Below are 15,381 nucleotides of genomic sequence, written 5' to 3' on the forward strand. Positions count from 1 at the left end.
AGGATCCACACTGTAACCTGGAGACACTACAGTGAGTTACTGACTTACTGTCTCTTTACTCTACTGTATCATACTCAATAATGTGTGTGTGTGTGTGTGTGTGTGTGTGTGTGTGTGTGTGTGTGTGTGTTTATGTTGATGTTGTGTGTTTACACTGATGTTCTTCTCTGTCTTACAGCATTAACTATAATAAACTCACCAGGACTGGCGTATGACGGGAGTCTCACCTCAAACCTCTTCTTCAGGATAATGCAGTCTTGGTGAAGAGTTAGAACCCGTCCCACATTTCCAGCAGTTTGGGAGCTGAATCATTAAACTTAAAGGGGCGGAGCAGAAACAGTCAAGAACAGGGAGAAGGTCGTACACAGGAGAAATCAACACACGTAACCAAATATCTGCTGTACAAAGCAACGGCACCGATCTGCCCCGGGGATGGAGACTGACGAGGCTTAAGTACACGTCCGGAAATGTACAGACAACTCATCCCAAAGCACGAGGCGGGAGCAGGCGTGTACGAGATGTGATCGTCCAATGGCCAGCAGGAACATGACGCGTCGCAGTGGACTGGGCTTAAAAGAGGAGGAGACAAGACACCCATCCCTCCCCCGACATAGACACACGAATGGAACATAGTACAAACAGAAATACAACTGAGGACGTAACAATGGCCAAGTATCAAATAAAATGTAAACGTGCATTGATGAAGGTAATGTTGTTAGTAATTGTTTATAAATTACCATGGTAACACAGAGCTCCAAGGTATAAAAATATGGAGTTTGTCATCAATCAAACAGTAACCAGTTTTAATACCTAAAAAGTTTACGTAGCAAAATTTAGCAAAGCGCTTTACAGTAAATTAAAATGTAAAATTAAACTAATGAAATGTTGTGCAGCACATGCTTATGTTAATGTTTGTTTCATTATATAATCATATAAATAAATACTCCCAAAGTCACCATAATTTAAAGCTTTTTGCTGTTAAACATTTAGAGATTGAGGTTGTGGTGACTCAGTATTTCACTCAGTATATCTGGGTAAGACACAGTGAACGACTCACTGCTGGCATTCATGAAGAAGTCATAAACTCCACTGGAATAATAAATAGGATCTAATAAAACCATGAGTGGAAATTATTGGTGTAAGTTTGATAGGATAGACTTCCTCCAACCTGGAACTATATCCTCCAGTCCACGCGGTGGCGGTAACGCGCCTAACAGCTGCGTCTCCGACCAGTAGAAATCACAGAAGAAGAAAAAGCTGCAGCGGGTATCTCCTGAGCAGTTGAGTTATTACACCGAACTAATCATCTCCAGATTAAATTATTTCTGACAGTTTTACAGTTAGATTTGATCCAGTTTAAAAGTAAAAGCTGGTTATTTTGTCTGTGTTTGAGGAATTAAAACTCCGTTCTGTTTTTAAACCCGAGGTAAGTTAAACGGAAGCTGTGTGGCCGAATCCCAAATTGATGTCATTTCCGGTTTAAGTGCACTACATTAGGGATGAAATAATGACGATAATAATAATGAATTTTTTGTTAAAAAATCAATTTCATGATGCAGCTTATAATTAGAGCTGCAACTAACGATTATTTTCACAATCGATTAATTGGTCGATTATTTTTTCGATTAATCTGATGGGGGCGGGGCAAACTTTCAGTGCCTTTTTTTGTTTATTTAAAATAAAATCCACAAACTGAGTGTTACAAATATAAATTCAGACTAAAACTTTACACAGATGTTTGTCCAAAACAGAAAAGAACCCAATGCATACACACACATACATACATACATACATACATACATACATACATACATATACATACATTATATATATATAAAAATTTAGGACTGTAGTTTAATTCGGTGCTTTTTGTGCATCCATAAAAAATAATGCATAAGTACTTATATAATATAAATGTAAACTAACTAAATAAGATAAATATATATAAACATTTATAAATAGTTAGATAAATAGATAAATAGTTAAAACCTGTATGGAAACGTTGCTGTTCAGTTGTTCTATAAGCGCAATTTCTACCAAATACTGTGGAGTGTAAAAGTTTGTACCCCCTTTTGGTTTCTTTTGGACGGAAGGGTGTTAAATGTCCTAAACACTACAAAATTTGACTGTAAGTAGAAGTTAATTTTATTATCAGACTCAGATATCAATGTTAATATTTTTAATACTGATTAGTGTTAAATGACGGGAAAGAGTCAACACATGGGATGGTCATGGCAGGACCGTGGCACCAAACCTCTCCAAATGACCCAAAACCTCTTAAAAAAAAAAAAAAAAAACCCTCTCTAAATGGCACAAAGCCGTTAAAAATAGCAGACTTCTAAAAATAGCAAACATTTATTTTTATTTATTTATTTTTTGTTAAAGGCACAAAACAGCCTCTCCAAATGGCACCAAACATCTCCGTTTGATTTTCTCAGCCTCTGAGTGGTCAATCATGTCGAGTTTGGGCTTGTTTGAAAGCTAGAAGCATCTACAATTGGTCCAAGTGGGTGTCAATCAAGTTAGACTGCCAATTATAATTTAGGAGGCGGGTTGTTCAGCATAGCCCAAGCAGATTAGGTTGTTTTTTTTTTAGAATGTGTCTCAGTTCAGTTTATGGCTAATTACTAAATTGCAGAGGGGTGGGATATCAAAACACTTAATGCATTTTGAAGAGGACATTTGTGACTAAATATGGAACTTTGCATTTGTTTTCGTCAATAAAGCTGATGGACTTTATACCGATGGAAATGTGCGTGATTTATAAAACCGTGAGTGAACTGGATTTTCGTCTATGTAGGAAATGTAAGGTAGTAAACGTTTACACAAGACCGATCTTGGGTTTAAATGTTATAATTTTATTGTGGCAGTTGTATACAATGTTTTACTATCAAAAAAAGCTTTACTCCTGATCTCTGATTTATCTCTGTCTCAATGTTTTCATGGAGAGGTGTGAATCGTTTGACCAGCAGGGAGCTCAAACCCCGCCCCTTTCCCATCCCCCTTCTCACTAGCAGTTAAACACACAGTCATAAAACTGCACACACAGAAAGCCACCAGTGTCCTGACTAATCTTATACCAGAACTGCAGTGATACAATAATTCATTTATTTATACTAGTTGAAAATGTCCGATAAGTAGTTTTCCATTCCGCCGGCGGAATGATCCCTTATGCCGGGGCGAAAGGGGTTAAAAACTTGTTTATTATACAGATTATTAAATAAGTTTTCATTTAAAACACATTTGATCGTAGAGGAAAAGGTAATTTCTCTAACTCGGTGCAGTTCGTTGGTTGAAATGAATTTAAAGTTGTCATAACTCAAAATGATTGATGTTTTGCAAACTGTTTCGTTAATGTTTTGTTGAGCCTGAACATTTGTTTTTAGAGAGTACTGACAACCTTCACAGCCATATTAGACCTGTAGTCCAGCAGTGTAGTGAGTGTGATCTGTTTGGAATGGTTTGAGCTTTGGATAGATCAAGCTAAATAAAACACTTAATACACATGGGTAATAATGTTTGTTTTTATATTATTTAAGGTTTTATGCGAAACATAATCCAAAATGATGTACAATTAAAGGTTAGTATAATTAGCCTACACTGAACAAGTTAAGTGATATATGTGCACACATACTAATCATGGGTCCAAATATTGCTAAATTTAGCTGAATTATAAAAGCCATTAGTCGTACTGAATGAAGAGTCGTTTGGGAGTTTATTGCTGAGCCAAATGAACTGACTCACTGAAAAGAGCTGGAATAACCATCACTAATTTGTGTATCTTTGATTCCTGTATGTGTCTATAAATCTTTACGGGCCCTGATGTTGCCATGCCAACTGGTCACTCACGTCACGATTGCAATGAACTCAAAGCAAAAAATAAATAAATACATAATAATAATAATAATAATAATAATAATAATAATAATAATAATAATGTAACTGCTGTTTTTCTAAGTTGAGCAGTGTAAGTGTGAGTTCTTTTGGCGTGAGGTATTTGTGTTGCACTGTGATGAATAATTTGCTGTATATTCCTCTTTAAACAGTGCCTATGTCCAGTGATGAATAATTAGTAAGATTTGATGGTAATATTAGTCTACACTTATTTTCAAACTTTTTGTAACATATTTTCTGTCTATTCCAGATGTGTGGAGTCCTTCACATTAGAATAAGATGAATAGTTGATGTTGAATTAGGATTTGCATGGATTACATGTGTCTGGATCGGACAGTGTTGCATGTTACGTGGTGGTTTCTTTTGCTGTTGATGTGACCTGTTGTTGTGCTGATGTGGGTCTCACTGCAGTGACATGTTTGTTAGTTTAGTTCAGTTACAGTCTCTTTGCAGCAGTGTAGTTTGAGAGACTTGTTTCTTTACTGAACCGTAGACTGTTGAATAGAATAAAGTAATGTGTGAATATACAAATATATATTATATACGGTGTGCTATGGACATGTAATACAATGTATACGAAACACAAGTCTCAATATTTAAATAAGACAGTGCAATGGTCACAAACACGAGGAATGGAGCGTATACTGCACAATCTGTGAGTGAATTGAAAGTCTTTATACTGTAGCTGTGATTGTGCTGTGAATTTAATGCAGGTGTGTGATCTGGGATTTGCAGTGCATGGCAGAGATGTTTGTGGGCCGCAGTGCAGGATGGGAAATGTAGTTCGTGACATGAGTAGACTTAACACCAACTTAATAGGATCAAATACAGTTTAAATGAAATGGATACATTTATAATGGAACTTTTTTACGCCTTTCACAAATGGCGCTCAGTGAAGGAAACAAATTTGTATTAAATTGAAACCAAGCTCATAGATGATAAATTTTGTTAGACTAGTTAAATACACATACGCATTACTCCTGATTTGAGATATTTACAGAAAGTGAAGAAAGTTTAAATGTCATGTATGAAGGGTCTGAGTGATATTTTGAGTGTGGTACAGTTGTAAGTTAATAAGGGACAAAGGGGTGCATGCACGTCTACCCTTTAAACTAAACACTATTGTTGTACACAGTAAAAACAAATTCAATAGGATGTTTTGAATAAAAATGAGTGGGATAAAAGAGACTAGAGAACTGTAAATACATGTCTAGATCTCAACCTCATTTACTCTATTTTAGTTCTGTATTATTGGGATCATCTCTCGTTAGCACAGATGGGATATTAACATGTTAGATTAGTGTACATCACAAATAGTCCTAGACTAAAGGATTTAGTTTTTTCATTCACCAGAAGGATATTAAGAGAGGAATTCAGGAAGGGAGAAGAATGAATCTTTGCCATTTAGGGTTGTATTTTTTAAAGACAACAGACTAGAACTCTTTGACAGATTAACTAAACATGAGAGTAGAAGACCCCTTTATGAGAGGAATTATTCCTTTGATTAGAGAATTAGAGATTACTTCAATCATTTTTAAATGATTTAATAGACCAACATTATTTAATCTCTGCAGCAATATTTCATGATCGACTGTGTCAAGCCTTTGATAAATTGATAAAAAGGGGAGTGCAGTAATCACCTTTATCTAGAGATTACGCAATATTGTTTAAGACTTTCAAAACCTCTGTTGTGGTGATGTTTCTTATGAAACTTTAATTACTAGAAAAGATTTGTTTGCAATCTGATAACATGTCAACGGTTCACTGATAAGGATTTCTAACATTTTTGATAGGACACAAAGCTTTGGAATTGGACTGTAATTATCTAATATAGTGGAATTTCCCTCTTTTAATAAAGGAACAACAAAAGCCAATTCACAAATTTCTGGTATAACACCAGTGTCTAGTGAAAGATTAAAAAGATAAGTTAAAGGAGATGAAATAATATCAGCTGCTAATTTCAGGAATACAGATTCCACACAATCAGGGCCTTGTGATTTGTTTATATCGAGCAATTTGAATGCTCTATAAACATCAGAACTCTTAATGTGTTAAAAACTGAACTCCTCATCTTGAATGGCTTTCTGCATTATTAAAATCAGTGTCTAGTAAATCTAATGATAATTATTCACCTTTTTTACTAGGCCTTGATCTGATGCATAAATTGAACATTTAATGATGGGTTTTGCAGTTGTGTGTGCCCAGTTGTCTGTCTCCAGTTTCCAAATCGGACAGTGATGGTGGCATCCCTCATCCTGAACTCGCTAACATACCTGGCACATTATGGGCTACATAAGGTTGAAGCACGAGAAGTAACATGTACACTGTATTAAGCTAAAGTGAAGTATAGTCATCCTGTGTTCTGCAAAACAATACCCTCTGTCCTCAGAAAAGAATGAAGGGACATGCCCAATTATTCTAGCATTATTACAGCAAGCTGTGATAAAAACTGTGATAAGTTCTGCAATACAACACACCCAGTAACCAATGTTTAAGGCTGGAAGAGGATGGCATTTTACACAAAATTTGCAAAATCAACGAACTAGTAATCCCAGTAACTGCATTAGTGCCTGATGTCCCTACTGTAACCTCTTCCATTCCACATGATAATTATTATTTTTCTGTTGTTGTCCTGCGTTCAGCTCTTTTTCCAGTGGGCCTGCATGTGAGAGTTCTCAAGGCCGTTACTCCCCTTAACATTCCAAGATCAGTAGTACACCTGGGTGCGTCTCCCTCAGGGGCTGCGGACTCCCTGCAGTGTACTCCTCTGTGGTCAGAGACTCCCTCGCACGCTCCCAAGGCCGACAGGACATGAGTGGGGTCATCCTCTGCCCCATAAAGCACAACAAATGTTAAGCTTCCTGGACGTTATCAAGTATGGTCTTCAGTAGATCACTGTTTGCTCTCTTCATGACAAAATCCTGAGATCTGGGTGTTCTAACCTCTCCCCAAGGGTCATCCCCACGATACGCAAAGTATCTGGGTCGAAGACAAACATTGTTAACACACCCCCTGAGAAAGGATGTGTTGGAGTTTTTATTTTTTGCTTTTTCCATTTTTCTATTTTTAAATTTTTACATTTTCTATTACAATATAAAGTGTGATTAAGAGACAGGGTGATCACTGTCATGATTAATCAAACTGAGAAAATTGTTTTGTATTCATGTTTATTAGTCTATACTTGTATCAGCTATATGTGCTTAATCAACTGTGTACTCTACATCACAATGACAACCACAGGCAAGTGCTGAACCAAACGCATGCTCACGCTTACAAACAATGTCTTGATTTTTGTGGTTAGGGAAAGAGACAGAATCTTTTACTCCTTTCTAGCCAATGGGAGAGGAGATGTTTGTTTCTGGTCTCCAGAGAGAGTGGTTTCAGGATTTGGTCATTGGTAGAAGGCTGACATGGTCATACATTGATCACTAGTTAGTGTAAATGAAGGGACTGGATTGTGAGATTACTCTCCCTAGCTAGATGGGGCTTAGTAAGCCCCAGAGGGGGAGAATATATGGAAAATATCTGAAGTGCAAACAATATGTGTAACTGACATTTGGATATGTTAATGAAGTGAATTCAATATATAACCAACATGTAGAATTATTACTTGAGCATTATCGTATAATCAATATTGGTTAAAAAACATCATCTATATGTATAATCAATGGTTAGAAGCATAAACTAAATCCATAGAACAATGTTTGATCAGGTTATATTCTGAGTGGATTTGAGTGGAATGAACTCTGTGTTTCAGTGCACAACAATTGTTCTTCTGTATTAGCTGTCTCCTGTCTCCACAGCAATAAAAACTGGCAGTAGATATTCGCATGCGTGAGTAAATAACTTTGAGGCAGATACAAATTAGGGAGTTAGGAGAGGGCCTGGGGAAAGGAGGTAGATATCAGCGGGGATAACCGATAGAGACAGACAGATGCTCATTGAGGCCTAAGAAGGGAGTCAAGGTCAAGACACACAAGCCTGTGTGAAACCTTTTTTTGTAAAAGAAACCTTGTCCTCATGAAACCTTTTCAAGAAAAACAACTAACTGTGCATGTTCCACAAATTTAACATAACACATAGACATGAATATTTAATTGTGGCAAAAGAAGATTGGTCTATTTCAACGAGGAAAGGCAAAACCCCACCTACAGAGACTATGCTTTGGAGATAGGTATATAAAGACATGTTTGTGTTTGCATAATCCGGACACTCTGCAGACTGTCACACTTTATTGATTTTCAATAAAGTTTATTTACTTTTTGACATCTACTAAACTCTCTGTCTCTGAAGTTTTTGACCTAGGCTAAAAGGCTGATTTTATTCACGACACTCGCAGGCCACAATGGGTTCTAAAATTTGACAGAGGGGCCGGGCCAGGAACAGACGGATGGAGTGTTTGTGTGAACTAATATAAATGACATGTAAAAGCCATTACATGAAAGGATTTGGCCTTTAACAGGTAGCAAAGCATGAATATGCAAGGCTCATTGTACCAATTGTTTCCCAAATGCATTAATTTGAGAACACAGTAGAGAAATTCACGTCCAGTTTCAGTGGGAACAGTGTTGTTGATCTCCCTTTTTTGCAGTGCATCAAACTCTGGAGTTAGTTTTGTTGTGGCAATTCTCAGGAGAGATCCGAGGTGTTGGTCAGTTACCTGGATCTGTGAGGGGCTTTGTCGATGTTCATGACGCTGAATGTCTGCTCACATACGTAGGTCGAGCCAAACCACGTCAGCATCTTCTGTGCCGTCCTCTGGAGGTTTGGAAACGTCTCTTCATTAAGTGAAGCATAAAAGTCATTCAGTTTAAGAGAGTTGAACTTCTCCTTTAAGATGGAGTCAGACTGAAGATCGCTCAGTTCCAATTGCAGCTCCTGTGGTGCTGTTTCAGGGTCTTGTGACAGGGGACAGGACACCAGCTGAACCGAGGGCAGAATTCTCTGTGCAGGTCGCCCAGTGATCTGTATTTCTTCACGTTTCGGGACGCCTCTTTCTGCATGGCTAGTGTGGGGAAATGAGAGAGATTTGTTTGAAATTTGACTGGAGAATAAAGTCAGCTTGGATTTGAAGGCTCTAACATTTGTGTACATGTCGTGCACAAACTGCTCTTTCCCCTGTAGCTTGACGTTCAGCTCGTTCGTGTGTGAAAATATGTCCACAGCAAACACAAAGTCACAAAGCCAGTTGTTGTCGCTTAACTCAGGAAATTCGTCGGATTTCCCCGTTAACTCCAAAAATGCGATAATTTCCTCTTTGAGCTCCCACACTTGTTGAAACACTTTGCCCAAACTTAACCAGCGGACCCGAGAGTGGTAGAGGAGTCCTGGTGATCCGCATCAGTTTCCTCCAGGAACGTAAGAAACTGACAATGCTGAAGTCCCCTTGCTCGTATAAAGTTAACAAGTTTTACGACCGGATTCACGACATGTTTAAGCTGCAACATAGACTTACACAGAGATTCCTGATGAATGAGGCAGTGAAGGAAAATAACACCCTGGTCAGGGTTTTCCTCCTTCACTTTGTCCTGGATTCTTTTCAACAGCCCAGTGTTTTTTCCAGTTAAATTTGCGGATCCATCCGTGGTGACATTGGCAAGTTTACTCCAAGGTATCTTCATAATCTCGAGGATAGCAGACACCTGGTTATACAAGTCCTCTCCCCGTCTTTTTCCTTTCAGGGACTCCATGGTCAAAAACTCCTCCGTTATCTCAAAACTGTCGTTAATCCCTCGGATAAAATTAGGAGCTGAGCAGTGTCTTATGTCGTTACTTTCATCCAGTGCTAGTGAATATAACTTAAAGCACTCCGCCTTTTTGTTTAATTCACTGGCGCTATCCTCGTCAATTAGTTCCACACGGCGAGTCACCGCCCTGTGTCCTGTGTGATGAACTGATTTTTTCAAAATGTCCTTTGCCTATTTGACTATTATATTTGTTTGAGGCAGCTGCATTGTGGTCGTGAAACCAGCTAACGTTACGCTCCATGTAATGTTAGAGATAGACTGCAACGTGTTAGCATCGTTATCAAATACCTGTGTTATAAACTACCTCCTAATGGACCACCATGCATCGCCATTCAGCCCGTGTCCTGTCAGCTAAATGTAGCCTAATGTCACTAATAATTATTCACATGTTCATGCTTTTAATAAATCTTTTTATCCTGCCACCAGATCAGTGAATTTAAACTAATGCTTGCATTCAGAGTATAAGGGGTGTGTGTGCATGTTTAGGAGTGCACCTCAGCACTTGTTATTAGCACTGTTTTATTAGTCCTTGTCAGACAGTGTTTGATAACTAAAATATCAGTCCGTAGTCAAGAAGCAAGCGAGGGTCAGGCGATCATGCAAACAAAACAAACGGGGCAAGACAGAAATCGTGGTCGGGGACGTAAGCAAAGGTCAAAGTCATTTATCGAATAAACACAGTAGGTAACGCTTGGAGAACGACAGAGAAACTAGTCTGCTGAACATTTACTTCTCAAAGTGTCTCTGTATCCGTGGTGAGTGGATAAGGTGATTGGCTGCAGGTGTGTGAGATCAGAACTCCGGGGAGGTGAGCACATGCGTGTGTGGGAAGTGTAGTCCTCAGCAGCCACGTTAGAAGTGGATGTTTCTTCTCGGGAAACCGAGTCCTGGCTGGGCTGAGATATGACAATAAGTTGGGTTGTCATACCTGTCTACAGGGTAAACTTCCAAACAAAGGCTTCTCCTCATCTACCAATAATCTCTCTGTACAAAATACAAGCACAGAAAAACAACAAATGTATATCAATGTTCTTTACCAAAAAGTAAAACATTTTTACTAACTACCCCTTAACACAGGTCAGTGAATATTGCAAATCTTATATATGAATTCTTAGTCTGTAAGAAATGGGTGCAGACTGACCTATAGACTGGATGGTGTAAGAACAGCTGCCCCAGCACATGATAGGCACACGGGGGTCCTGCTCATTAGGGTGCACCTTAAGGCCAACTTTATAAGTTGCGGTCCCAAATGTCATCAGCATCTCCCTTATGGAGCTTGAATAAGGGTTGCTATCAAAACACATCACAGATCAGTGTTAAAGACACGCTCAGATACGCAGTTGTGAAAGGAAACCGTGGGTATGCTTACTCTGGTGTGTGGTCCAGCCTGAAACTCTCAGGAGGAGGAGAGTCCTCCACAGTCTCTGTCTCACCAGTCTCATCTAAAAGACAAACACCACAATATGACTGCATGTGCATGCATACACACACAAATAAGGAGCACACGCACTATATATGATGAGACTCACTTGTTGGCTTGGCTCTCTTATGAGCAGAGTGCAAGGCTCTGATCTGCTGGCATGTTGTATTCAGCCAATGAGCCAGACCTGGCTGCTCACTATTGCTGTAACTACAAACATGCATGCATTTTACTATTTAACCAGAGAAAATGTCACCTCAATGGGACAACAGGCAAATTTACTGTAATAAACTGAGTCAGTGTGACTAAATATCTTGCAACAGCAGTGGATTAGCCATCTTACATAAGCAGAAACTCTATACTCTGATCTCAACATGGCAAGACATGCAATTCAGCTACAGATGATATCAATTCCCTTGCTATAAAATATATAAATAAATAAGAGGAATAATGGAATGGGGTATGCACTGTTACAGTGTCATTCTGTACCCTTCCATGGCATTTCATAGGCAAGTTTGCATTGGTTACAGAGCCACTACAACTAATTCGCCAATGCAATGGTTAAAATATTAAGCGGTCCGGATTCAGAGCAACTCCACTTAGAATAATCACAAGCACAAGTTTGTATGCGAGTACCTGCAGGTGGTCTCAGTGAGGGGCAGGAGAGGAATGAGTGTTACTGCGACACTTACAGAGTGGACACAAGTACTCCCCATTCTCTACATCGTAACTGGTTTGCTCATGCAGCCACTGCGCATCCTGACTCTGGAGTGTCTCAAAGTATCTGTAAGAGAAAATAACTGCAAGATTAAGAGACCATTATTTGACAACCTGTCAAATTTCCATGAGCTTTATATGTACCGTGCAATCACAGAAATGACCGAACTGGTCACATCTATTAAGCAGTGACAAGCAAACTGATCCACTGAGCTGTTAAGCTTGACATGGATGTAGGATTGACGTGGGAACACCATATACTGCTTGTAAAGCTCTCCGAGGTAACCTTATTCTTCAGGAGTGTAAACTGTTGGACAGCACTCCCCTCCATTGAAGAACGGGAACATATGAAAAGTATTTTTGATTGGGAAGCGCACAGCACACGGCGGAATCTGACGTCCTCAACAACCGAGCATTGCTGATTACCAATCGTAACAAGTTCCATCACCTGATTTCATTAGCTTTTGATACTCTCTGGCTGCTCCTAAGGCCATACAGACTTCATATGAATCCATAATGAACTTTTTCACACTATCTGTTGTTACCCAGATGAGGATGGGTTCCTTCTGAGTCGGGTTCCTCTCAAGGTTTCTTCCTCTTAAAACATCTTAGGGAGTTTTTCCTCACCACCGTCGCCACTCAATGGCTTGCTCAATTGGGATAAATTCACACCTTTAATATCTGTATACCGTGTTGATATTTCTGTAAAGCTGCTTTGAGACAATGTCTATTGTAAAAAGCGCTATACAAATAAAATTGAATTGAACTGTACTTACTCCTAAGGTCAGATCAGGTTAACGTTCTTTGCTTCCCCATGAGGCACAATAAGTTTACAGACTTTGAAAGTAACACTGGCTTGATCTAAGACAGTGAAAAATAGTCAAGTGCACATAGCAAGCTTTGTTTCATGCTTTGTGTCGATGATCAGCTCACTGTATTGGGTCAAAAAAATATATATATCTGCAGATCGCATATTTAAGCCAAACACATCCAATTTGGATCTACATCTTATCGATCACCACACATCCATGAAGACTTTCCTGTACATCACAGATTAGGTTTTTGACTTTTCGGTCACAAAACATCCCGACTGATTGATTAATATTAGCTAATTTATTGTGATTGCCCATATAGAGGTCATATTATTTTCTAGACAAACTATTTACTGTTAGCTGCTGATTCTATTGCCTATATCCACAAACATTTGAAAGCAGCAAAACTTTTTATTTGGTTTTAAGTAGAAGGCTGTCTAGAAGTAACATTTTGCCCAACTCCTCAGCTCTGCCAGCAGTGAGAGTGCATGATGTGGCCACAGCTGCCGGTATGGGTACCAAAGGACAGGTCAGGGTGCATGAAGAGGGGATCATAGCTCTCTGTAACACACATGTATCCTCCAGAAATAAGCACACTGGCTACTCAAACCTATCCACTTACTTAACTTGAACACTGTAAACCATAACCTTACCTGGATTGTGAGGGGGTCTTTTGCGGTTCTTGGACATGACCGTAGAGCGTTGGACAAAGGCAGCGAGCACCATGGTGGTGCCATCAGGTAGGATCTCCTGCGCTTCGTGACACAGGATACACATCTCCATCTGCCTCCTCTCTCCTCCTCTGGCACGCCAACGACGAGGTCCCACACACACCAGAGCACCGTCACCTGAACTGGGGCTGTACCAAGCAGAGACGGATGGTTACAAGTACACTATAACCTTAATTTTATGTTAAGGTCCCTCTGAATTTGTTAAAATAATTAATGTTGAATAAATGGATTCATCTTTTTTTACTCACCAGGAAATTGCTAAAAATGGCCTAGGATCCTCTCTACTCATTTACCCCAACAGAAAATGCTCCAAATGAATATGCAAGATAAAGAGTTTAAGGATGGGAGTTTACTTATGTTATGTGAAGACCACCATTATATGCAAGAACTTTTAGGACAAAGAACAGACAACTGCTCAGCAAAGTCAAGGAAGTGTTGATGCATGCATTTACTGACATAAATGTACTGACTGGATATTGAGAATACAATACAAGTTGACTTATTAAGAACACTGCGTCACTACGAGCATGCTTAGGTACCCATGCTCTGCTGATGTAGAGGCTGAGGCGTCCAGATCCTCTGAATCCTGCGTGAGCAGATCTATGTACTTATTGATAAAATGACTCTGGCTCTCTAATGTTTGAGCCATGGTCTTTTTCCAGCACAGTTCAGCTTTCCTTTTTCTCTCTGCTTTGTCTTTGTCCCACACAGTCTGCAACACACACACACACACACACACACACACACACACACACACACACACACACACACACACACACACACACACACACACACACACACACACACACACACACACACACACACACACACACGTAGATTTAAGCTCTTCAACACTAAAGGGTAATGGTTAACATGTCCGTGGAATAGAAAGTTGCTCAAAGTCTGACCTCCTTGTGACAGTGCCCTGTTCCTTCACAGGGAGGTGCAGCAGCTGTGCACTCACGCATCGTTTTAATGCTAACCACCATCTGTGTAGAAAAAGATACATAATTTAGGAAAATACTTTTACAAGAAAACGATACAGCAGTGCAGTTAGAACTACATGCACACACAAAGTCAGCAAAACTAAGCAGATGTTCAATAGAACACATTTGTGCACTAAGAAGTATATACACACACACCATACCATTAAATGCTGAAGATGCATTACAATTTTACTAACATTTAATTTGCCTGTTTCTCTTCAAAGTACATACTGCAATACATCATTAGCCTTGGCCTACACCATGGCCTTCATATGTACATGTTCTGCCTGGTGCAGGTGTCCTGACAGTTTTCACTATATGGAAAATAAAATGCACACATCACAGTGCATGGAAGTTCAGTTTGTGTAGTTAGCAATCCTTACATGTCATTTAAATATTCATGTTGACATACAGCTTTTAAGTAACACGCACAATAAGCCACATCAAAACACCCCTAGGGCCACCGACAGATGATCAGCAGCAAAACCGCTTTGTGACAGTGAAGCATTTGTGCTTCACCGTGGTGAGAGGTGCTGCTTTGCCTACCGGCCACACCACCTTGAGCGGTGTTGCACTGCTTGGATTTCAAACAGGTCTTGATGATGCAGCACTGCTTTAAACTTCATGGTAAAAACGCTCATCTTTTGTATGTTGCGCCTACCTTCAGTGAGCGAATTGTAAAACATGCTAGGCTGCCACCTGGTGGACATATTAGGTGCACGCATAGAGAGAGTAAGGCAAATTGCAAACATAATCAAGATGTAATTTCACTTTAAGGATCCAGCGAATCATGTCTTTGTGCACTTCCAAGTGAGGCGCGCGCTGCAAGGCCTCTAACAGAGCCAGGATGCTTGGAGTGTTGTCGGGGGCTTCACCGGGACCTGTGATACAAGAACCACAGATCTAACTACAGGCTTGAGGTTTTGAGATTGTGTGAGATGATGTACAAAACTTACGGGAGATTTTGAGGGTGAAGTTGAAAGTAACTTCATCGTCATCCCCAATGTTCTCTAGCTGTTGCTGCTCCTCCAGCAGAGCCATGCCTAACAAGTGCAGCACCTGTAGCAACACACA

General features: G+C 39.6%; 3 protein-coding genes across 10 annotated transcripts in view; 1 reads left to right on the plus strand and 2 right to left on the minus strand.

The window, feature by feature from the left end:
- Positions 1-1,450, plus strand: part of LOC128634112 (NACHT, LRR and PYD domains-containing protein 12) — a 12,078-nt gene extending 10,628 nt beyond the window's left edge. For 7 of the 8 annotated variants that reach the window (XM_053684334.1, XM_053684336.1, XM_053684338.1 and 4 more), the window contains 2 exons: positions 1-31; positions 179-955. The exon at positions 1-31 is cut by the window's left edge and continues 146 nt beyond it. In XM_053684334.1, the coding sequence (XP_053540309.1) occupies positions 1-31; positions 179-215 (68 nt within the window). In that variant the 3' untranslated portion in view covers positions 216-955. Of the gene's footprint in view, positions 32-178 lie in introns of all 8 variants that reach the window. The other variant, XM_053684333.1, reaches the window with a different exon arrangement.
- Positions 1-15,381, minus strand: part of LOC128628682 (kelch-like protein 10) — a 230,100-nt gene that overhangs the window by 24,141 nt on the left and 190,578 nt on the right. The gene's annotated exons all lie outside the window — the stretch shown is intronic.
- On the minus strand, positions 10,291-15,361 carry LOC108261525 (E3 ubiquitin-protein ligase UBR2). Its single transcript, XM_053684396.1, has 8 exons — positions 15,264-15,361; positions 14,230-14,310; positions 13,244-14,033; positions 11,698-11,845; positions 11,171-11,271; positions 11,011-11,083; positions 10,783-10,931; positions 10,291-10,625 (listed from the first exon to the last, which is right to left on the minus strand). The coding sequence occupies exons 4-8, from the start codon at positions 11,775-11,777 to the stop codon at positions 10,564-10,566; spliced, it is 465 nt and encodes a 154-aa protein (XP_053540371.1). The 5' UTR covers positions 11,778-11,845; positions 13,244-14,033; positions 14,230-14,310; positions 15,264-15,361; the 3' UTR covers positions 10,291-10,563.

The sequence above is a fragment of the Ictalurus punctatus genome, chromosome 12 (genome assembly GCF_001660625.3).
Source record: "Ictalurus punctatus breed USDA103 chromosome 12, Coco_2.0, whole genome shotgun sequence".
Classification (NCBI taxonomy): Eukaryota; Metazoa; Chordata; class Actinopteri; order Siluriformes; family Ictaluridae; genus Ictalurus; species Ictalurus punctatus.